Raw genomic sequence first — 25,499 nt, 5'->3', positions numbered from 1 at the left:
TTGAAAGGAATATATTTCAAAATGTTTTAAAATGCAACTTTCTTCAAATTCTAAAAGCTATGGAAACATCAAAGCAATCTATTATCAGAGACAAATTTTGTTCATAATTCTAGTTTTATACTAAGTACTGACCAGTAAATTTCATTCTAGGGCTCATATTCTTTTATCACATAGTAGAGAATGTCTGGGTGATGTTAATAATGACATTTCAAGAATAGATTTGCCATTTTTTGAAATCTCCACTCTAGATACCACATTCATCCCTGCAGCTATTTTTACTCACACAGCAGGGGACCCCTGAGAATTAGATCTCTGTGTGTGCTTTTTTGTTATGTTGTTAATACCTGGTATAGAAGGTGGATGGGGCTCTAATTACTGTGCACTTGGTCATACAGGAGATTGGCAGCCAGGTGTCTTCCTATGAATTCTTTTCATGTTTCTCAAGCAACTTATGCTTTCCACTAGACCCCAGGTATGCCACTGACCCTACAGGACAGGAGTGTGACTGCTATGAAAGTTAAATGTTTACTGCCAACATTTCTCTTCTTTTAGAAAGAATTATTTATTTTATCATTATTATTATTATTTTTTTTTGAGAGATTTTCACTGTAGGGCGCGTGCGCTCGCCAGACAGACAGAGAGAGACATAGAGATAGAAAGCGAGAAATCACCCCCCAGGGGGGATGGTCACGCCGCAATCCCTTCTCCTCCATTCTCCTCTCGGGATCTTGGGCACGCACGCACATGCGCCCGGCGTGAGTTTTAAGCCACCGGGCCCGGGACACGAATCGCGGTTTACTACGTGGGAGTCCAGCGACATAGCCATTACGCTAACTGCTGGTTCCCTCCTCATTATTATTATTTTTAAATTTGCTACAGGGCACATGTGCTCACCAGAGAAAGAAAGGTAAAATGCGAAAGCAAGCTGCCAGGACTCAACCAAAGTTAGTCATGTGAGAGTCCACAGCCTTTTTTTTTTTGAGAGGTTTTTGCTATAGGTCACATGCCCTTGCCAGAAAGAGAGAGAGAGAGACAGAGAGACAAAAAAACGAGAAGTCACCCCCCGGGGGGATGGCCACATCGCAGTCCCTTCTCCATTCTCCTCTTGGGATCTTGGGCATGCATGCACACACTCCCGGCTACTGGGAGTGGGACTCAAACTGCAGTTGACTACATGGGAGTCCAGTGACATAGTCATTACACCAGCTGCTGGTCCCAAGAGTTCAGAGCCTTAATCACTATGCCACCTGCTGGGCCTGCCAACATTTTCTTTAAAAGAAACCAAGAAAATGTTTTTTAATTTACCTCTTGTTGTAGGTATGTAAGGCAGGCTGCTAAAACAAAATTTTGGCAAGCCAAATCCACTACACAGAAGAACAACAATTCAAAAATAAGAAGGGTAGCTTCATTTCCATAGTACAGAGCACTGCTGAAAGAGTAACTTTCATCTGTTAAAAAGATTTAGAAGATTTAAATTAGAAATTTTAAAGTAGAATAAATTCATAGTAAATTTCTAGTGATACAATTTGTATATTAAAAAAACAGCGTAATAGAAACTAGTACTACATATAATACTTCAGGGCTTACACAGAAATAAGCAAAAGGTGTTAAGATGTGCTAATCTAAAAAGTTAGTCAAATAACTCAAAAAATTAAAAATTAAATTAAAACTTTTAAGCAGTTTTAAAACTGGGACCAAGGATTGGTCATTGCTAGCCGTGTACGTACATAATCACCTTTCAAAGACCAGTTAATGAACATCCCTTCTCTGTTTTGTTTTTTTTTTCTTTTAGTAACTTAGAAATCTAAGAAAGAATAAGATAAATAAACTAGCAAAGCAGAGAACAGTATATAGTATTCTAGAATTTCTGTCTTGGGCCCCTAAGGTTTTACTTTAGAACCTCTTCCTATTCTATGAGCGTATTTTGTCCTTTTGGGGATATAAACACCCTTTTTAGAAGAGTCTGATGAAAACTACATCCTTTCATCACCGCACACCCACAAAAAAGTATACAGGTACTAATCTTACAAATAATTTGGGGGAAGGCCAGAAAACCACTGAGGCCACCCATGGACACCCAGTTAGGAACTTCCATTTTATGAGAGAATGTCTGAGGTGCTAAAAATGTTCTTTTTTTGCTTGGGGTGCTAGTTATAGGGATATATTTACAAAAATTCACTGACCTATAAGTTATGCCCTTACAAAATATGCACATCATACCTATATGAATAAACCTGTCTTACATGCACTCTCTGATTAACATGGGGCCAGAAATGACTTCGTATGATGGTAACTCCCCAGCTTACTGTGTGCCTTACTTTCTCCTAAGGCTGAGCTTGTTATATTTAATGCCTTTACTGGACAACTCTCCTTTGATGTCCCAGAAGTACCTCAAAATATAATATATTAGAAACTAAATTCATCCTCTCTCCATCAAAACATGGTCCTCCATCTATCTTAGTAAACAACATCACCAACAGCCATTTAATCACACAAGCCAAAACTCTGATAATTTTAGACTACTCTTTCTTTCCTGGCTCATTTTAACCTTAATATCAAATCAGAGAAAAAATAATTACAGAATTTTTTTTTCAAACTTTGAAAAGAGTAAATAAATAATCAAGTTCAGCAAAGGTATTTGAAAGTTACCATTGTAAAAGATGCTTTTTTCCATTGGTTCCATGAATTCCATTCCAAGAATTCTTTCAAGCAGTAACTTATCTTTTATAAAGTAATCCATTTCCTTATGAACCTAATTTTAAAAGATAGTCATTTCAGAAATAGTAGTGAAATAAATGCTTTCCAATTAATATAAAATTAGGAGAGAAAAATGAATATTAGACACAGAGAATCTATTCTTCAAAAAAGACTGAACTTACTGTCTGGGATCTTTAACAAAATTCTCTTTCGGAATGTTTTCAATTTTAAATGCCCTTAGTAATATTTAGGGCTAGGTATACTGAAAATCAATTTATAACAAGCTTCTCATGAATAAATATAGTGTAATGTAAGGGTAACAATAATGAATAAAACAGTAATATTTGGTAACTAACAAAATTCACCAGTATAGACATATTTTAAGGCAATCATTATGTTAGTAAAAAATAAAATATCATTTTACTTAGATAACTATCCTTAAGCCAGAATTGTTAATGACTAGAATAGCTTTTTTAAAAATTTTATTTATTATTATTTTTCAATTTGATCAGAGAGAGATAGAGAGAAAGGGAAAGTGAGAAAGCAAGCAGCCAGATTTGGCACTCAAACCACAGTCAGCCATGTGGGAGTCCAGTGCCTTAAACCACCACGGCACCTGCTGGTCCCTAGAAATAGCTTTTTAAAAAATATCATTCCTGGGACCAGCAGTTACATAATGCAGTTACATAATGTCGCTGGACTCCCATGTAGTCGACCACAGTTTGAGTCCTGGACCTGGTGGCTTAAACTCACAGCAGGCACATGTGGGTGCATGCCCAAGATCCCGAGAGGAGAATGGAGGAGAAGGGATTGCGGCATGGCCATACCCCCTGGGGGGTGATTTCTCACTTTCTGTTTCTCTGTCTCTGTCTTTCTGGCAAGCACACATGTTCTATAGCAAAAACCTCTCCCCCCCCTCGCCCTCTCACATGTATATTAAAATTTGTGGCTGCTTGGGAACAGCAGATAGCCTAATGGTTACTTTGCTGGTTTCCCACATAGATGACTGTGGTTCAAGTCCCAGACCCAGTGGCTTAAAAAATATATGTGGATGCTAAAGTTTTTTAATTAAATGGTGCAGTATCTGCAGATAGCCTCTGCAAATTCTTTATATATTTTAGTAATTTCTAGACTGCTTACAGAATAAGAAATAAAAAGTGTGTAAATGTTCAGTACAGATGCAATTAATTTTTTTTCTAACATTTCCAATCTGTGGATACAGAACCCATGGATACATAGCACCAACTAAATTTGACAGACAACAAGAAAAAAATTGTCTATGTCCATTGACTTGATTGACTAAAGAAATAAAAAACTGACATTGCCACTTAACTTTTTAAAAATTGCATGTGATCTCTTTTCTCTACTCCTTTTCAATATAGTGCTAGAAGTCTTAGCCAATGCAATCAGAAAAGAGAATAATATAAAAGGCATTGTAATAGGTAAAGAAGAGTTAAAAAACATCTTTATCTGCAGATGACATGATGGTATGCTTAGAAGACCCAAAGGTTTTCATGAGAAAATTTCTCGAGGTAATACATGAATATGGTTAAGTGGTAGGATACAAGTCAACATCCCAAAATCTATAGCATTTCTATATACTAATAACAAGTTGACTGAGGTAGAACTGAAGAAAGAAATCCCTTTTACCATAGCCACAAAATATATAAGATACCTAGGGATAAACTTAACTAAGGAAGTCAAAGACCTTTACAAAGAAAACTATGAAAATCTTAAAAAGAAAAAGATATTAAAAATGACACAAAAATGTGGAAGGACATCTCATGTTCCTGGATTGGAATAATTAATATAATCAAAATGGCAACTGTATCCAATTTAATCTACATATTTAATGCAATTCCAATCAAATTATAGAGACTTTTTCACATATCTAGAAAAGACAATCACAGAATTTGTCTGGAATCATAAATGACCTTGTATTATCAAAGCAATTCTGTGCAAGAAGAGTGGAATGGGCAGCATCTCATTCCCTGAGCCCAAGATATGCTATAAAATTGTGATAATCAAAACGGCATGGTACTGGCACAAAAACAGACAAGTAGACCAATGGAATAGAATAGAAACCCCAGAAATAAACTCCAAACCATATAGCCAACTGATTTTTGACAAAGGATACCAGTCAATTCAGTGGGAAAAGGAAAACCTCTTTAGCAAATGGTGCTGGAAAAATTGGGTATTCATCAGTAGAGAGATGACACTGGATCCCCATCTTTCACCATTAACAAAAATCAACTCAAAATGGATCAAAGATCTGAACCTAAGACCTCAAACTATAAAACTACTGGTAGAAAACGCTGGGGAAACTCTGGGAGACATTGGGGTAGGCAAAGACTTCTTAAATAAGACTCCCAAAGCACAGGCAATAATCCCTAAAATAGATAAATGGGACTATATCAGATTAAGAAGTCTCTCCACAGTAAAGGACACAGTAATTAGTGTGAATTGATAACCCTCAAAATGAGAGAATATTTTTGTAAAATATGCCTTAGACAAGGGACTGATAACCAGAATACACAGGGAACTTAAGCGGCTTACCCAAAATAAAATGTCTAACCCAACTAAAAGATAGGAAAATGAGCTGGACAAAAATCTCTCTAAGGAAGATATATGAACAGCCAAAAAGTATATGAGGAAATGCTCAACATCCCTCATCATCAGGGAGATGCAGATTAAAACCACCATGGGGTACCACCTAACCCCTGTCTGAATGGCAAAGATTAAAAACACAAAAAGTGTTAAGTATTGGTGGGGTTGTGGTGAAAAGGGAACTCTCCCACACTGATGGTGGGGATGTAAATTGGTCCAGCCACTGTGGGAAACAATAAAGAGGTTCCTCAAAAACCTACAAATAGAACCACCACATGATCCAGCAATCTCACTCCTGGGTACCTACCCAAAGGACAGGAGAATGTTCAGTTGGAAAAGCGCTAGCACATCAATGTTTACTGTGGCATTATTCATGATTGCTAAGACATGGAACCAACCCAAATGTCCACAAAGAGATAGATGGATGGAAAAAAAGTGTGTCACATATACTCTATGGAATACTCTTCTGCCATAAAAAACAACAAGAACCTGGTATTTGATAGAAAGTGGTCGAATATGGAAGATTTATTGCTGAGTTAAGTAAGCCAGGTTATGAAAGAAAGATACTGTATGTTTCCACTGAACATACACCAATTGTCTGCACTTTATGGTAGAGACTGTAAGACTGCAGTGCAGAAAAGCAGTGAAAATATTTGTGGATGCTGGAAACAGTGTGGATGGAGGGTGGGAGAAGGGAAGAGTATAGGAAAGGAAAGCAGGGAGAAGAAATAGGTAAGACATTTGTGGGACACAGATGGTTCAGATCTTTGATCCATTTTGAGTTGATTTTTGTTAATGGTGAAAGATGGGGATCCAGTGTCATCTTTCTGCTGGTGAATACCCAGTTTTTCCAGCACCATTTGCTAAAGAGGTTTTCCTTTTCCCACTGAATTGACTGGTATCCTTTGTCAAAAATCAGTTGGCTATTGATGATAATGTGTATAGTATTCTCAACTGCATTGGTGTAAGATGTTTTACATGTTGGGTAAATTCTCTTTACAAGCCAAATGATGTATATAGCAATTAACTGTTTAAAAAAAAAACAAGAATAATAAAAATAAACTACATTTGTAAAATGCATGTGATCCTAGATTAAATATAAATGTTGACATACATACATGATCGATGAAAGAGCCAAGAAATTTATTCATCATATGATATGCTTTTATACTCTGCTCAAGAGTACTTGCTGATGAACCCAGTAATCTAGCAGGACCATTTTTCTAATGTAACAAAGAAATAAATTAATGTAAGATGTCTTATGTATTTAGCATGTAAATAACATTAAATATTTACAAAGTATACTTGAACTGTACTTTATACAAACCCTTGTTAGTGTTTCATGAATTCTGTCATAGTGTTGTCTCATCTGGCTAGAAATTGCAATTTGAAAAGTCTGACCATCTGTGTTGGGTACCAAACCTCTTTGGCTACACAAATTTTCCTGAAAAGTTAAAGAATTTAAATTAAGATTAAAGTTATAAAAAAAAAAAGCCTATCTCAAAAAGAAAATACAGTGTTTTTCTTTTAAGTGGTATCACACATTACAAGACTCAGAGCTAAGAAAATTTACTGAAAATATGTTTAAGACAGATTCTAGTATTATCTAAGGTTCCCCCTCCCTTACAGATTTTACTAATCTCTGCTTTGTCCTAATTCATACTTCCCTGCAGGTCTTTATAGCATCTCCTTAAATCTGTTCTTCAGAAAAAAATTCATATCTTACTAAGTTCATCGTATATTGACCTCTGTGCTTTCTTCATGAGTTAACTTTATTGCTCTTTAATATATGCCAAAAAGCCCAGTTTTAGAATCAACTGATTTTATAATGTAAATGGTCTTTAAAAAAAAAAGAATCCAAACATTTTTAAATGTCTAATTAATTCCAACAAAAGGTAATGATACATTACTGAACTGCTAATGTAAGGGTCAGATCTTCATTTCAGGTCTTCTTGTACCTGATAACTGGAAACGTGAAATTTTATCCATCACACTACCTAACTGATCCTATTGATGCTTCATGGTTCCCATCAAGCTCTTTTGTCTCTATGAAGCCTGTGTGTCTACTCCAGAGCCTAATATTCATTTCTTTTTCTAAACCTGACCTACAAACACAATAAAGCACTTCCTGGTTTTCTACAGACTCAAAGAACACATGTAGAATATTTCTCTATCTAAAAAATTTTTTTTTCTTGATTGAAACAGTATATACCATTGCAAAGAATTTATAAAATATGAAAAGGTACAAAAAAAAAAAAGGAAAGATAAAATGACTTATAATCTCAACACCCAAAGATAGAGATATTATAAGGCATTTCACTGCCAGTACTTTTTCTAAGGTATGTAAATGTCTGTGTGTGTGTGTGTGTGTGTGTGTGTGTGTGTGTGTGTGTGAGAAAAACGAGATTGAATTCTTTTGCTCTTAACATTATACCCAGAGCAACTCCTTATGCCATTAAATACTGTGTAAGATATGACTTTAACATCTGCTTAAGCTTTCACTGTAAAAATAACTCAATTTATTTAATATCCTATTTTTACATATTTTTCACTTATAAGACCCTGTGATAAAGATCCTGATTCTAATTAAACTATTTATACTGCTAATTTTTCATTGAGTTAAATTCATAAAATTCATGAAACAAATAATATTAACTCTTAAGAAGATCTAGAATATATATTGGCAAAATGCTTTCCAGAAAATTTGTAAAAATTTATTCTGACACAGGTAGTTTTATGGGTGGCCATTTCACTGTGTCTTTACTGCTATAAAATATTAGCTTTTTAAAAAAATGCTAATTTGAAGATGGAAAAGCCATTTTTTATATTCATTTCTTGACTATGAGCTAAAAATTTTTTAGAAAACTATTAGTCTCTTGTGTTTCTTTCATTATTATATGTTTACATCTGATCACATGTCTTTACAGTGCAAATACCATGCATGTCAGTCAAGACAAAGATATTACTCTATACCTTATCATCAGCAAATAGCTTCTCACTTTTTTTTTATCAATTAAGCATACTTTCACTTGTTTTTTTCCTTCCCCCTTCCCCTCCCTCCCTTCCATACTAAACAATTTTTTCACATTTTATTCACAAAGTTTCTTAAACTAAAAATATGGACAAAGCTAGAATCTAGTGACAGTGACAACTGTAATTTTCTTCTGAAACATTGTTTCTCTTTCCAGTCCCCCTTTTACTAAAGAAAAGTATAAACTAACTTATCTGCAAAAATATTAGGTTAATCTCAGTTTGGTCTGTTATTTTGCACAAAGCCCCATAAAAATTCAATTTCTGATGCAAGGCAACAGATACTATTGCATTATTGAATTTATGCAAATAACCATTCTGTCACAAAATAAGAATGACCACAAATATTTTCCAATTGCAAAGGGGTCAGAGGAAGGGAGAAAATTTATGTTTCAATTTTAAAAAATTTAACAAATTGCTGAACCTATTAACAACTCAAAAGAGAACCAAAATCCTTGAATTTGGAAGGTTTATCTGAGAATGTTTCAGGCTTTTCTTCCCATATGAAGGATAATTTTGCCAGATATTGTATTCTTGGCTGAACTGTTTTTCACTTAACATTTTGAATATAATTTCTATACTTTCCCTGCTTGCATTGTTTCTGACAAGAGGTCTGATGCTAGCCTGATGGGATATCCTTTGACAGTAACTTGACGTTTCTCTCTTGCCAATTTTATTATCTTGTCTCTGTCTGTGGTTTTGGTCAATCTGACTATGATGTGCCTTGGAGAAGATCTTCTTGGGTTGATTCTATGTTGATTCTTTGTATTTCTTGGGTCTGGATATTTGAATGCCTTTCTAAGTTTAGAAAGTTTTCTTGGGACCAGCAGTTAGTGTAATGGCTATGTCGCTGGACTCCCACATAGTCAACCGCGGTTCGAATCCCAGACCTGGTGGCTTAAACTCACGCCGGGCACGTATGTGTGCGTGCCCAAGATCCTGAAAAGAGAATGAAGGAGAAGGGATTGTGGCATGGCCATCCGCCCTGGGGGGTGATTTATTGCTTTCTATCTCTCTGTTTCTCTCTGTCTGTCTGGTGAGCGCACGCGCCCTATAGCAAAAACCTCTCAAAAAAAAAAAAGAAAAAAGAAAGAAAGTTTTCTTCCAGTGTTTCATGGAATAGATTATCAATGCCCTTATTAGTTTCTTCACCTTCTGGGATACCAATTATCCAGATGTTTGGATATCTAATGGTATTTAGTATTACTTATATATTATTCTCATTTTGTGGGATTATTTTCTCAAACATCTTGGTGAATTTTCTAGGTCAGAGGTTCTGTCTCCTACACCTTAGATTTGATCTTCTGCATGATCTAATCTGCTGTTAATACTTTGAAGGGAGGTTTTGATTTCTTGTATCACAGCCTTGATCTCTAATAATTCCACCTGATTCTTTTTTATGATGTTTATTTCCTCTTTCAGATCATGCAAGAACTTTCTCACCTCCTTGAATTTAATGTCTCTTTTCTCCTGCATCTTCTGGAGTTCATTGTCTCTCTTCTCTTGCATCTCTGTTAGCTTTGTAACTATGAATATTCTAAATTCTTTAACATTTTCACAAGTTTCATTATACTGTCTATGAAAGATGAAGGGCTGTTCTTTCCTCCCCTTGAGGGGAGAGATATTTTTTTGGTTTCCCATATTTCTTGTGCCTTTGTGGTGGTTTCTGGCCATCTGATGGATTATATGTAACTGCCTACTTTCTGAGTGTTAAGCATGCAGGAGAAGATGACCTGCAATTTTTCTGCAGTTCCATTTCCCTGATTCTCATCAAGTAACCTGCACTTTTGTCAAAGGAAGTGGATATTACAAAGGCCTCACAGTTTCTAGGGAATAGGTACACCAGGGCTGAATTGCAGGGTTTCAACTTAGAATTCAAAGGTGTGTGGGAGGAGATGAGCCATGCTTTTTGTAGCTCCGTGTTTCTTCCTACTGCTCACTTTGCAGTCTCTCTTCTCTGACTTTTAGTCATTTGGTGGTATATTCACATTTGGCCAATTTGTTGATGATTTCTGCCACTGTAAGCTCATATGCTTCACTTAACTATAAGGTACTTCTATTCCTATGTTGCCTCTACCACTGTGTTTAGCAACATGGTATCCACAGAAAGAGATTTGAATTCAGAGTATGAGTGAGTTTCTCCCATTCTGCATCAGTTCAGTGGGGGTTGAAGTTTTCTATTACCCTAAAAGTATTCAGATGTTTTGCTACTGTGCATCTACATCTAACTAGACACTGAAAGCATGGAAGCTGAGAAGCAAGGTGAGAAAGTCAAGTAAAAGAAAAGGAAAAGGAAAAAGATGAAAAAAAAAAGATGAAACAAACACACACACACACACACACACACACACACACACAAAATGAACAGGGAAAAAAAGTTTTTTTCCTTAAAGAAAGTGAAAAACATGCAGTGCTCTGCATGGCGGGCAGAGCTGGGCCCACCTCAAGTGCACATGGATTCTGAAATTAGCAAGAGAAAGGAAAGGTCAGAGACAAGAGACAGTAGTTACAGATTTTTATAAAACATATATATATATATACACACACATACATTTTTCAAGAGAAAGGGAGGGGGGAGAGAGACAGAGAGACAGAGACAGAAAGAAGACAGAGACCAGCCTACTTTACTTCGCCAAGAGTTGGGCTGGAAGGAGAGCTTTGGGGCAGAGGCTTAGGCTTTCCAGAAAAAGGGGCAGAGCTGAGCCCACCTCAGATGCACATGGATTCTCGCTTCACTAGGAGTTGAGTTTTTTTTTTATTTAATCTTCTGGTCATTTTTCCATTAAAGCTTTAAATTTAGTATTCTTATTGGTTGATAAGGACTCTTATGCTATTTACTAATATCTTTGTCATATTTGTTATGAGCATTTTATCCTAATTTGCTATCTTTTATTTATGATTGTTTGTTATGTAAATGTACTACATAAATAAAGTAAAACCAACTAATATTCCCCTTCTGATACTTTCTATTCTTTATGCTTAGAATATTATCCCCAATCTGAAATATTCTTTTCCAGGTTATTATGCTTTCAACTTTTACTTTCTTTTTTTTTTTTAAGATTTTTTTTTGCCATAGCGTGAGTGAACTCACCAGAGAGAGAGACAGACAGAAACAGAGAGAGGGTAAGTGAGAAATCGCCCCAAGAGGGATGGCCACATCGAAATCCTTTCTCTTCCACTCTCCTCTCAGGATTTTGGGTGTGCACGCATATGTGCCTGGCGTGATTTTCAAGCTACTGGGTCCAGGACTCAAACAGTGGTCAGTCATGTTGGAGTCCAGTGCTTTAACTACCCACCCATCTGCTGCACCCTACATTTAACTTTTCAAGTATGGAATATTTCTAATAATTAATCAGTGATCCAGTTCAATGTAATAAATAAGTTTTCTGAGATGCCATTATCATGTATCAAATTCTTACAAGCCACAAGTATAACCAATTAAACACTAAATGCTCTTTGTTTTTCCTTTTATGTGTACCTTGGTTTTTCTTAAATTTATAAGTTTTCAAATATACATAATAGAAAAAAAAGTAACCCCCTACATTTTGCCAATTTTGTTCCATGGATTTTCCCAGCTTCTCTTTTTTTCTTAGAGTATTTTATAGCAAACCTAGACCATGTCATTTCAACTACAATACTTCTGTATATATCTATAACTAACACAGCCATTTTAAAAAAAATAATGACCATGCTATTATCATACCTAACAAAATTAATTATTCCTAATAACATTTAATATTTAGTCCTTTAAATCTCACAGATGATTTTTTCCAAAGTTTTTTTTTTTTTTAATAAGTGTTTGTTTTAATTAGGACCCAAAGGAAGTCCACTCAGTGTATTTGTTTTGCTGCTTAAACCTCTCTTGTTATGTAATAGTTCCATTACCACTATCACTCCTCCTTTTCGTGTTTGGAGACACTGAGTAATTGGTGTTATAAGGTATCCTACACTCTGGATCTGGCTAATTATCTCCTCTAGTACTATTTAATTTTTTCCTCTATTCCTTGTATTTCCTGTAAACCGGTTAGACCTAGAGGCTTGATTACATTCAAGTTCAATTTTCTCAGGCAAGAATATTTCATGAACGATGTTTTGTACTTCCTATTGCATCATATCAGGAAGTGTATGATGTCAGTCTTCCTCATTTTTACTTACAGAAAAATTGAACCACTGTGTCTAGATTATGTCAAACCAATCTTTCTTTATAAAGTTTTCAATCAACATTCACTTAATTGTTTAGCATCCATTGATGATTGTAATATATATTCATTAATTTATTGGTCATTACAAGTGTTAATTTTATAGTATAGAATATCTCCAAGAGCCAGCAGGTGGCACAGTGGTTGGGACACTGAACTCCCATAAGGCTGACCACAGTTCAAGTCCTGGACCCAGCAGTTTTAATTAAAAAAAAAAATTTTAAGGATTTTTGCTAAAGGGTGCATGTGCTTGCTGGACAGACAGAGAGAGACAGAGAGGGAAAGTAAGAAATCACCCTTTGTGGGGTGACCATGCCACAATCCCTTCTGCTCCACTCTCCTCCTGGAATTCTGGGCATGCACAAATGTATTGGTGTGATTTTTAAGCTGTCACGTCCAGGACTTGAACAGTGGTCAGCCAAGTGGGAGTCCAACACCTTAACTATTGTACTACCTGCTGGCCCTAGCCTAGCAGCTTTAAAATCATAGCAAGTATGTGTATGTGTATGCCCAAAATCCTAAGAAGAGAATGAAGGAGATGGGGTTACCATGTGGCCATCCCCTGAGGGGTGATTTCTCATTTTCCCTATCACTGTCTCTGTCTCTCTCCCTTGAGCCCATGTGCCCTAAAGCAAAAAAAGAAAGAAAGAATATCTTCTAATTTATTTTATAAGGAAGACATTTCCCTTATGAATTATCTGGTTACTCTGAAACACAGTTCATATAGAAACTGCAGGATATAACATGATTCTAATTCTTTATCTAGGGTAATGAGTTGGCACCTCAGCAACTTTCAAGAGTGATCAGTGAGAATTTTTAAAAATATTATTACAAATCCTAAGTTAAGAGAACACCTCAATTTAAAAATAAAAATATGTAAAACATACTCATACCGCTTCTCTTTTAAGATTCATATTCATTTCTTCCATGTTAGTATCTGCATGCCCATGTACTGATCTGCCGTGAATGTAATATCCAAAACATTTGTGGGATAAAAGAAATACTGATATCTATAAAAAGAGAAGAAAAAGGAGTAATTGGCAACTTACCTGTAAAGACCCCCAATTTTTTTTTTTTTTTGGAGAGGTTTTTGCTATAGGGCGCATGCGCTCGCCAGCCAGCCAGACAGAGAGAGACAGAGAGACAGAAAGCGAGAAATCACCCCCCAGGGGGGATGGCCACGCCGCAATCCCTTCTCCTCCAGTCTCCTCTCGGGATCTTGGGCATGCACACACACGCGCCCAGTGTGAGTTTTAAGCCACCAGGTCCGGGACGCGAACTGCGGTTGACTATGTGGGAGTCCAGCGACATAGCCATTACGCTAACTGCTGGTCCCCACCCCCCAAATTTTTTTTAAACTGTTTTCTCTCTCTCAAAATAGTGAAGATCGAATTCTCTTTATTTATTTATTTATTTTTTTGAAGAGGCTTTTGCTACAGGATGCATGTGCTCACCAGAAAGACCAAGAAAGACAGAGAGACAGAAAGTGAGAAATCACCCCCCGGGGGGATGGCCATGTCGCAATCCCTTCTCTTCCATTCTCCTCTAGGGATCTTGGGCACGCACGCACACACGCCCAGCATGAGTTAAGCCACTGGGTCCGGGACTTGAACCACAGTCGACTACATGGGAGTCTAGCAACATATCTATTACGCCAACTGCTGGTCCTCTAAAGAGTGAATTCTTAGAAAATATGTAAAGAGGATAATAAAGTAATAAAAAGTAAAAGAGTCATTATTAAAAAGTAGATGGAAAGCAGTGTGAGGATATTTTTTACAGAAGGAAGAAATGGGGTTGACATGAAAAATTTTCAGAGGCCCTGGGCTGAATGAACTATTTCACAGCATAAGAAATTAATAATTATGAAACTGCAAATAAAGAAGAAAAAAAACAAAGACAGTATTAACTTACAGCTGATTATAACTATCACTAGAATTAACAACTGGTAGAAAATTAGGCTAAAAATCTAATCACACCAAATCACTTTTAAGCCACTCTTAATATACACATGACCTTTAAAAGGGGAAAAAACAGTTGCAAGATAAAGTCAGAAAGTACTTACATTACTCATAGAGCATAAATCAACGAACTGTCGAATTTTATCCTCTATAAATCTCTCATAAAAGACAGCAAAGAACATGATCTGAAACATTAAGCCAAGTTCATGCTTATTAGCTTTTAAGATTTTAATTTTCTTCTATAGTGACAGTGTAATATTTTAAAAAAAGAAGTTCCAATCAGTGACACTATGTCCTCTAATGGTTCCTGTGGGATAAAACCTTATTGTCATTGCTGACTCTTCAGTCAAAGGAAGGAGGATTTGGGAATCCTTGCATTGTCAAGAACATGAAACTGGGATGCTCATGTTCAAATTTCAGTTCGGCCAATAATAAAGTACATTACATCAGGCAAATATTTAACCTTCTCGTGCCTTAGTTTCCTCATCATCAAGTGAGGATACTCAAAGAAGCTATTTCTGAGGACTACCATAAAGATCACATAGTTAATACACATAAAGCACAGTGCCTGGATTATAATACAATAATTAGCTATGCACTCTTGTTCTTATCACCTTTATTCTGTACAGAATTCAGGGTAAGGTCAATATTTGAGGGGAATCAATATGTAAGCAGAGTTACAGAGGGGCAATGTCACTCACAAGTATAATCTCTTGTTACCTGTATAATTCCAATGACTAGCCAAAGAGCAGTAGACACTGCATATCTCAAAATGCGGCTATAAGGTGCTATGTAGCTAGGTGGGCTTCTGGAAAGACTAGACGATGGGTCCATTATTGCTAAGTTCTTGAATCCCACAATCTGGAACAAAAAGGAAAAAATAATCATCTTAACAGACATACATAAAGAAAACTCCTCTAGACCGAAAACAGAATACTCCTCCCTACTCCTTACCTTAAAAACTAAATATTGGGGGGAACCAGCAGTTAGTGTAATGGCTATGTTGCTGGACTCCCACGTAGTCGACCACGGTTCGCGTCCCGGACCCGGTGGCTTAAAACTCACGCCAGGTGCGTGTGCGTGCGTGCCCAAGATCCCGAGAGGAGACTGGAGGAGAAGGGATTGCGGCGTGACCATCCCCCCCGGGGGGTGATTTCTCGCTTTGTCTCTCTGTCTCTCTGTCTGTCTGGCGAGCGCATGTGCCCTATAGCAAAAACCTCTCAAAAGAAAAAAAAAAAAAAGTTAAATTCACAGAGACACAAAGTAGAATGGTGGTTGCCAGAGTCTGGTAAGGAGTAGACTACAGAATTGTTTGATGAGTATAGGGTTTCAGTTATGCAAAATGAAGAGTTCTGGAGATGGATGGTGGGTCAGTTTTGCACAACAATGTGAATGTGCTTCACACTACTAAACAGTACACTTAAAAACAGTTAAGACAATAAATTTTATATTATTTCATCATAACTTTTAAAAAATCAATCCTTTTTAGTAGCTTGAGAATATTCCAACTTTCAAAAAAATCTTCCCCTACTATGAAAAGTTCATTGGATTTGTATTAACATTTATGAGGTACCCATAAATTACATACAATTACATCAACAGTTTTTACCTCCAAAAAGAAGAGGACAGAAAGTACTTGAAAGAGTGGATTAATCTTTCTCACAGTCTGAATTTCATTCCATTCATTTGCTACAAAATACGTCCTCCATATGCTTATTGGAACAGTGGCACTCCGCACACCACCTTCGCCTGGTCACGGAGATAAAATGAGCAAAAGCGTTTCAGCTTCTTAGCTCTACAAAGGTAGCAAAAGGATTCTGATACAAATATTATCTCAGTTACCTTCAACAGCTTTAAGAACCTTTCCTTTAGGTCGTTCCCAATCAATAAAGAATATATCTACAGTAATCTGGGAGATGAGCTTATGCAAAAATTGCAGAGCCTAAGAATGATATACAATAAAACACCTGATAAGTATCTGTACTATCCTGCTTATGAAACAAACCATATTGATTAAGAAACATACAGTAATGATAAGAATATATAATTTTTACAAGTGATTTCACAAGAATTTATAATAGTTATAATACCATTAGATCACTAGAAACTCATCAAATAACCCAGAATCACCAAATTCACAGGATTTTCATACACATATTCTGAATTCATATTTTCTTTTTCTTTCTTCAAAATAGATATAAAGGGACCATGGCCTAATGGTTATGTTGCTGGACTCCTATGTAGTGAACCATGATTTGAGTTCCAGACCTGGAAGCTTAAAACTCATGCCAGGCACATGTGTGGGGGTGCTCACGATCCAAAGAGGAGAATGAGGGGAAGGGATCGTAGCATAGCCATCCCCACTGGGGGGATGATTTCTCGCTTTCGTTCTCTCTACTTCTCTCTGTGTCTCCGGCGAGTGCATGAACCCTATAGCAAAAGTATCTCTAAAAAAAATAGAGATATGGAAAAAGGAAACATTCTACCTCTTCCTTCAATAGGGACCTTGCAAAATTAACTCCCAAGATTTCTAGAAGCATCCTTATAAAGAAGTAAAGACATTTTTCAATATAACTTCTTGTTTTAATTAGCGTTTCAAGATATACTCACTGTTTTTTTAATCTCTTTCTACTATTGAGATTTCTGATTTTTAAAAAATCAGTTATTGAAATACACCTTTCTCATTTACAGAAGCGATAAACTGAAGCATTCTTCCTAGTAGACACATTACTGATAAAAGAGGGATAAAGATCTAAGTATAAGAATATAGGGTGAGACCTATCAATAAAGCATGTGAAGAGCTTCACTTACACTGAAGTTGGGGAGGGGCTGCCCTAGGAAGAAGAGAAGGAGAAGAACATGGAGACAAAATAACTTCTAAGATTTCAGCATTTTGGTACTGTTTACCCTCATTTAAGAGTCAAAATTTATCCCTTAAGACATTTTGTCCCATTGCAAATACATCATTAGACTTTAAAGAAGTTAGACATTGAAATATCATTCAAGTTAGCTATAACTTATATTCATCTAAACACAGTCACTACTTTTAAAAATTATTTAAAGCAGAAGCTATTATAAATAAAGGTAGATTTTGTAGGTAAAATAGTTCATGCTTTCTTTCAAAATCAAAGTTAATTTTATACCAAAGATTTTGAGAAAATTTTCATTTTAAAGGCTTACCAATTTATTAGCAGGCCTTTTAAATTCAATAACTTGTCCTTTGATACTTACCTTCAAAGCAAAAGCACATCCCACATAAGTAACAAAACGTTCTTCCTGAACTGGCATTGGTAACAAAACAGAGACAGATTTCTGTGCCTATGATAAAAATTACTTGGTTAAATATAATCACACAAGGTTTTACTAAACACAATTTATAAAACAAAGAAAGCACAAAAGAGGGAAAAAGTAATGTACTCAATGAAATGAGCACAGGCCCAGCCACAGTAGTGCATACTTAGACACACTGTTATTCAGCAGGCTGAGGCCACATAGAGGCCTGACTCAAGTGTCTTGGCCCATCCTAAAACGCCAGGTGTGCTGTGGAGGCACACACCTGCAGGCCCAGTTACTCAAGAGACTGAGGCAGGAAGACAACAACATGGCAAGGCCTTATCTTAATAATAAATAAATAAATAAATACACTTAGTATACTCAGGTAATCAAGACTTTGGCATTTGCCTCAAGACGCTTCATCAGAAATGTCCTCAATTGAAAATTTTTTTTAGAAAGAGAACTTAGCAGTTAGTTAGTTATTCATATATTGGCATTTAGGTTAAATTCAGAAACTCACTCACTTTGAAGAAAATAAGCCAATAAAGACCTGTTCCCACTGTGATGATAAAGAAAACATTGGCCAGGTCACCAGCGTAGTACAACAAGAATTTCATAACGGTCTGCAAATAAAAAAAAAGAATTGTAACTGTTAAAGACTCAATCTATTGACTACTTTTAATAACACACTTTTGTTTGTTTGTTTGTTTGCTATAGGGTACATGTGCTTGCTGGAGAGAGAGGAAAAGTGAGAAAACACTCCCTCCAGAGGGAATACCATACTACAATCCCTTCACCTCCATTCTCCTCTCAAGATTTTGGGAATGCACACTCACTCAGCATGATTTTTCAAGCTCCTAGGTCTAGGACTCAAACTACATAGTTGGTTATATGTGATCCAGCTGCCTTAACTACACCACCTGGCTGGTCCATAACACTACCACTTTTAATAACAATCTACCCAGGTCCTCAAGCCTGAAGTCTTGTCTCATGTATCCATTTATCACCAAGTTTCAAGTTTCAAAGACAAATGAGCCTTGCTTCTAGATGGCTCTCCATCCTTAACATTTCAGTCCATTCCCAGTAGCCTCTGCATTTTTTTAACCCTTCTCATCACTCACTAAATAGGTTAACACTGTTTCCTAACTTGCTCTTAGCTGAAACTCTGCACCCCATCCATCCTTCAAACTATCAGTTAGCTTTCTAAAATGTAAATTGGATTATATCATTCTCCTCTTTAAAAATGTACAATGACTCCTCACTAAAATATAAATTCCTGATCCACAACATCCTTTACGGAATGTACCAAAAATAACTTTTTAGCCTCATCTGTCAGTTCTAACCACTTACTCCATAATTAACCACTCCGCACCTTCATCTCAAAATCTCTGTGGAATGAAATGGCCATTGTTTTTGCAAATGTTCTTCCCTTCCTCTCTCTGGCAAACTCTCACGAGCTCTGAGGGCACAGACCATATCTGTCTTGGCTCCCAGCACTTGGTAGAGTGTCAGACACTTAAACAGTAACCCTCAGTGACTGTGAAATGAACTGAGAACCCGGCTTAAAGTGTACTACTCAGGGAAGCTTCGGACTATCCCAGAGAATCAAGGCTACCTACTCCAATTCTGTAACATTGCTGGCTTTGGTCTCAAGAAGATACCCTAAGGGAACCAGCAGTTAGCGTAATGGCTATGTCACTGGACTCCCACGTAGTCGACCACAGTTCGCATCCCGGACCGGTGGCTTAAAACTCATGCTGGGCGCATGTGCGTGCGTGCCCAAGATCCCGAGAGGAGAATGGAGGAGAAGAGATTGTGGCATGACCATCCCCCCTGGGGGGTGATATCTCGCTTTCTCTCTCTATGTCTCTCTCTGTCTGGTGAGTGCACACGCCCTATAGTGAAAATCTCTCTCAAAAAAAAAAAAAAAAGATACCCTAAGATGACCAGTTACATATAGTCTTTCTCATCCTCTTCATCAGTAAAATAGAAAGAACACCTATTGCTTTGTTATAAAAATTATATGCATAGATATTTTAACCTTTGTAACAATTTCATCATGTGTAAAAAGGGAACAGTAATAACAGTTATGTTATTTTGAGGATTAAGCAAATTATAAAGTTTAAGGCACACAGTAAATACTTAATAAACGTTCAATAAAAAACAAAAACAAACAAATCATTAAAAACAATCCAGTGGGGCCAGACAGTGGTGCTGCAGTAATGCAATGCTCTACAATGCTGGACCTACTTGGGAGGGTCCCAGTTTCCCATTCTAGAGCGTCCCTGTGAGTGCATGACCGTGACCCACACTGACTGAGAATGGGGATGGATCCCCAGATTCAGTTGGGGGTATCTATCTCTCTATCTTTAATTATCTCTGTCTGTCTTGCTCATGGAGGAAACACACACACACACACACACACACACACACACACACACACACACATATATTCTTTTAAAAAAGACCAAGTGAGGGGAACAGCAATTAACGTAATGGCTATGTCGCTGGACTCCCATGTAGTCGACTGTGGTTCGAGTCCTGGAGCAGGTGGCTTAAACTCACGCCGGGTGTGTGTGCGTGGGTGCCCACGATCCCGAGAGGAGAAGGAAGAAGGGATTGTGGTGGCCATCCTTCCCGGGGGATGATTTCTCACTTTCTATCTCTCTGTCTCTTTCTGTCTTTTTTGCAAGCGCACATGCCCTATAGCAAAAACCTCACCAAAAAGAAAAAAAAAAAGACCAAGTGAGAATTAAAAATATAAAGTTTATAGACTAAAACATGGGAAAATATCTTTGTGATCATGAGATAGGGAGACTGTTTACTTTTAGAGAGAGTTTTGCTATAGAGTATGTGCACTTGCTATAGGGTGTGTGCACTTGCCAGAGAGACATAAAGTGAGAAATCACCCCCACCCCCTGCCCCAGGGGAACGGTCACGCCACAGTCCCTTCTCCTCCATTCTGCTCTTGGGATTTTGGGCACACACACACATGTGCCTGGCGTGAGTTTCAAGCCTCAGGGTCTGACTCAAAACGTTGTCAGCCGTGTGGCAGTCCAGTGACACAACCATTACACCATTTTTTGGCCCCAAGGAGATTGTTTTCCTAAACAAGATCCTATCAGCACATTAATAACAAAAAATAATTCAGATGTGATAATATTGATATTAAATTTTCTGTTAAGCAAGGGAACATGTGAATAAATATAACAGATGGGTCATATACTCAAAGAAAATATTTCAACATATATTCAGAGAAGATACTTCAATATCAGAACCAAAAGGGGATTCATATTATAAAAATACAAGAAAAAATAAAACTCCTTCTAATGAACAAGAAAAATTACAAACCTAATAGAAAAATAGGCAAAGACTATAAATAGGATATTCAATGGAGTAGAAACCAAAATGATTAAAAAGTATATGGGACTGGCCCTGTAGCCTAGTGATTAAGGAAGCTGGATTCCACATTGCTGACCATGGCTGACCATGGCTGAAATTCTGACACAGCGGCTAGAAAACCACACCACGCGCATGCATGTGTGTGCCAAAATCCTGAGAGGACAGAGAAAAACAGCAGGGTTCACAGTGTGACCATGCCCCATTCAGAAGGGCCTTTCCTATCTTTCTCTGTCTCTCTCTGGTAAACATTTGCATCTCTGGCAATTATTAACAAAAGAAAGAAAAAAAAAGTGTATGAAGTCCCAGTTATGGTGACATGCAGGTAGTGCTACTGCTTGTGAGGCTGGAAGGCACATGGAAGGTCTGAATTCAGTTTTTGGGCCAAACTAAACATACTGGACCCAACAACATGTACCTGTAATCCTAACCAGCCAGACCATGTCAAAAATAACAATCTCTATTCTTTCTACTTTTCCCTTAATCACTCATCTAAAAAAAACTATATGAAGAATAATCTGATACATACTACTATATACCCCCAGAATGGCAAGAAATTGGAAAGGTTGAAAAAAAAAAAAATTCCACCATTGGTGAGAATATGAAGAAACAAGAATAGACTACTTGTGGGAGTAGAGCCGGGCATTCAGCACTATGGGGAGAAAATGAGGTGTGCATACTCTAAAAGATAAAAGTAAATTTTAAAAACTCCTGAGGTATTACCTGTAAATCAATCATGGGACTCCCAATGCGCCTCTTCCACCCTGCTGTCTTCAAAAGAGATGATAAAACAGCTAGCCCACCCAACACGCCCAGAGCAATCTAAAATAAAACACACACACACATTTTAGAATTTATGCAATTTCTCTGATCCATTTTCAAAAACACTATAAATAAAAAGCAAAACAGTGCTCAAAAATGGTATGAAGGGGACATGCTGAAAGGATATAGGAGCCAAATTAAAGGAACTTCCAATAGCCAAATCTGCGACAATCTGAACAAGAAGATAAACAGTAATGGATTAAAATCACCAAAATAAAATAAATATCCATGAATTCACACTAATTTAAATAAATAAGTGAATTTATTAACATAGGCAAAGGCAGAGCTCCTCCTTACTGCAGAGTTCCAACTAATAAGTATAGAAGGAATGAGGAAAACAGGAAATAACCATCAAGCAAATATCACAGTAATCATTTTTGCAGGTAAGAATCATCAATGGATGCTAAAATTAAAGGGCAAAAAAATTATAAGAAACAGGATATTTGCATAATTTCAAAGTATTTTCCCATGAAACTGTTCATTACAAATAGAAAAATATAGAACTACAGACATCATCTTAGCCCTACTATTAAAATTAATGCCCCCCATGGGACCAGCAGTTAGCGTAATGGCTATGCTGCTGGACTCCCATATAGTTGAACGCGGTTCGCGTCCAGAAGCTGGTGGCTTAAAACTCACACCGGGCACGTGTGCGTGCGTGCCCAAGATCCTGAGAGGAGAAAGGAGGAGAAGGGATTGCGGCATGGCCATCCCCCTTGGGGGGTGATTTCTCACTTTTTGTCTCTGTCTCTCTCTGTCTGTCTGGCAAGCGCACGTGCCCTATGGCAAAAACCTCTCCAAAAAAAAAAAAATTAACCCCCTCCCCAGTAGTAAGATACACTGACACCTTATACCTTCTGATATTATGCATTAAGAAGGGCAATTCCTGTGGTGTCTGCCAAAACTATATGACTCAATTTAATCATAGCAAATATCAGACTAACCCAAATTGAGACCCAAAATAACTGACCAGTACTTTTCAAGAGTCTTAGGGTCTGGGAACCAGCAGTTAGCGTAATGACTATGTCGCTGGACTCCCACATAGTCGACCGCGGTTTGTGTCCCGGACCCGATGGCTTAAAACTCACGCCGGGCGCATGTGCGTGCGTGCCCAAGATCCCGAGAGGAGAATGGAGGAGAAGGGATTGCGGCATGACCATTCCCCCTGGGGGGTGATTTCTCGCTTTCTGTCTCTATGTCTCTCTCTGTCTGGCGAGCGCAGCGCCCTACAGTGAAAATCTCTCCAAAAAAAAAAAAAAAAAGAGTCTTAGGGTCATGACAGACAAAGAAAGATTAAAAATTGTCACAAATTGGAGGACACTAAGGAGTCATGACAGCTAAAAGCAACATGGAACCCTGGACCAGGTCCTGGAAAAGAAAAAGGACTAAGAAAAAAGCCCGTGAAATTCAAATAATACATAGATTGTTAGTAGAACTACATCAATATTAATTTCCTGAATATGATCATTGTACTTTGGTTATGTATAATGTTAGCATTAAGAGAAACTGGGGCAAAAGTACATGACAAATCTATTTTGGCAATTTCCTGTACATCTAAAGTTATTTTTTTTCATTAAAAAATATACTGTAGGGGCTGGCAGGTGGCGTGGAAGTTGAGGGTGCTGGACTCTCACATGGCTACGGCAGTTCGGGTCCCAGACTTGGCAGCTTGCTTTCTCACTGCCCGGCCCCCGCCTCTGTCCCTCTCTGATCACATTTAAAATTAAATAAATAAATAAAGTTAAATAAAATAATTCTTTAAAAAAAATACTGTAAATATCTTAACAGCTTGAAATAAACTCACATCTGTCTGGACTTGAGCTTCTCCTTGATCCATTTCATAACTGACTGAAAAAGAAACCTGATAGTTAAAAGAAAACAAAGTAGTTATATTGAAATGATGTAATACAAATGTACTTTCCTTATAAAAACACATTTATAACTGGATTTTACCATAATCATTATATATATACTTTTTAAAAAGAATTATTTTTATTTTTCATTTTATTAATTCATTTATTTTAATTTGACAAGAGAGAGAGAGAGACACGCCAGATTCAGGACTCAAACTGAGGGCAGACATGTGGGAGTATCCAGCACCTTAACCACCATGCCACCTGCTGGTCCCCACTTTTTTTACAATAGGCAGCATGTGCATGTGTGCATGCACATACAAGAAAGAGGGAGAAACAGAGAAGGAACACTTATAGACAGAGTATTTTCATTCTGTAATTCTTCTTCCCCAGCCCTCTAGTTCCACCTCTGGGTGGGTGTCCACACACATGCCCAGCATGACTTTGGGCTGACCCAAGGATCCAAACCCAGTCAGCCATGGGCTTCCAGCACCGCAGTCCAAGACACTATACACTGCATTACGAACACTGTTTTATTCTTAAACTATTGGTATTACTAGAGTTGATCCTATGCAAACATAAATATTGGGTTGCTGGTAAAGTCATAATGTATTTTTCTGTTTTTCCATGCAAAAACAAGTCATGACTTTTATGACAACCCAATAGATATGCTTTTGAGAATCTTTGGTGTTGCTTGAACTCTTTTTAAGTGTTTTAGGTTTCTTTCTTTCATGATAACAAGAGACAGAGCAAGCAAGATAGAGAATGAGGGCAAGATAGGTACCCTCAAACAGGGTCTGGTCATATGATATCCTTCCCCATCCTTCCAGCTCATCAGGATCTTGGGGGCCTATGTACCCAGCATGTCTGAGGTCAATCTGGGATCTGAACTCACAGTTGACCATGTGGTTTACAGAACTATAGAGCAGCACACTACCACCTGCACCAAACTATCTCCTTTGAACATACATTAAAGAAGGAACTAATCTAAGTTCACTACTGCTGTTCATGCCAAAGTAATAATATTCCAATTTCTGATATGTTTTGTTACTGAGGAAATGTGACTGAACTCATGTAACAAGAATTTAGCATCTGGCTAAACAGTCAAACCCTAGGAAAGCAGAGTAGTAAAAGTCTAAACAAGAATTTTATATTGAAAGACAAAAAAGAAGAACCAATAAAGGGTAAAAGAAGAGGTAGGAGAAGCAAGACACCTAAGTCTCACCATGATCAAATAACGAGTTTCAAGAAGAAAGTGGTCATGAGTACAGTGTCGGAACCAACAGATGGAATAATGGTTATGTTGCCAGACTCCCACATAGCTAACTGTGGTTCAAATCCTGGACTTGGAGGCTTGAAACTCACATCGGGCACGACACATGCCCAAAATCCCAAGAGGAGAGTGGAGGAGGAGAAAGGATTGTGGCATGGCCATCCCCCCTGGGGAGTGATTTCTAACTTTCTGTCTCTCTGTCTTCATCTCTCTGATGAGTGCCTGTGCCCTATAGCAAAATTCTCTCTCTCTCTAAAAAAAGAGTCCATTATCAAATGGCTGTTTAAATGCCAAGTTAAAGAAATAATACTACTTGTGAAATGCAGATATTTTAAAGAAGTAAAATGGCAAGAGCTAGATAGCAGTAATGCTTTGTCCAACTGGTGAG

At 37.3% G+C, this 25,499-nt stretch overlaps 1 protein-coding gene across 2 annotated transcripts in view; it reads right to left on the bottom strand.

Moving 5' to 3' along the window:
* The window catches only part of TMEM67 (transmembrane protein 67), a 51,627-nt gene that overhangs the window by 5,182 nt on the left and 20,946 nt on the right, over positions 1 to 25,499 (bottom strand). For both annotated transcript variants that reach the window (XR_001371353.2, XM_006161282.3), the window contains exons 15-27: positions 23,790 to 23,846; positions 21,887 to 21,985; positions 18,289 to 18,387; positions 17,723 to 17,809; positions 16,334 to 16,433; positions 16,101 to 16,240; positions 15,212 to 15,352; positions 14,596 to 14,676; positions 13,427 to 13,543; positions 6,632 to 6,748; positions 6,423 to 6,527; positions 2,650 to 2,752; positions 1,306 to 1,448 (exon numbers count right to left, since the gene is read on the bottom strand). Coding sequence is in view for 1 of the 2 variants with exons in the window: in XM_006161282.3 (XP_006161344.1) it covers positions 1,306 to 1,448; positions 2,650 to 2,752; positions 6,423 to 6,527; positions 6,632 to 6,748; positions 13,427 to 13,543; positions 14,596 to 14,676; positions 15,212 to 15,352; positions 16,101 to 16,240; positions 16,334 to 16,433; positions 17,723 to 17,809; positions 18,289 to 18,387; positions 21,887 to 21,985; positions 23,790 to 23,846 (1,389 nt within the window). In the remaining variant the exon portion in view is untranslated. The remainder of the gene's footprint in view (positions 1 to 1,305; positions 1,449 to 2,649; positions 2,753 to 6,422; positions 6,528 to 6,631; positions 6,749 to 13,426; positions 13,544 to 14,595; positions 14,677 to 15,211; positions 15,353 to 16,100; positions 16,241 to 16,333; positions 16,434 to 17,722; positions 17,810 to 18,288; positions 18,388 to 21,886; positions 21,986 to 23,789; positions 23,847 to 25,499) is intronic.

This window comes from Tupaia chinensis, unplaced genomic scaffold (genome assembly GCF_000334495.1).
Source record: "Tupaia chinensis unplaced genomic scaffold, TupChi_1.0 Scaffold138407_1, whole genome shotgun sequence".
NCBI classification, from domain to species: domain Eukaryota; kingdom Metazoa; phylum Chordata; class Mammalia; order Scandentia; family Tupaiidae; genus Tupaia; species Tupaia belangeri.
The sequence above is the reverse complement of the archived record's forward strand: the minus strand, read 5'-3'. Positions and strand labels throughout refer to the sequence as shown.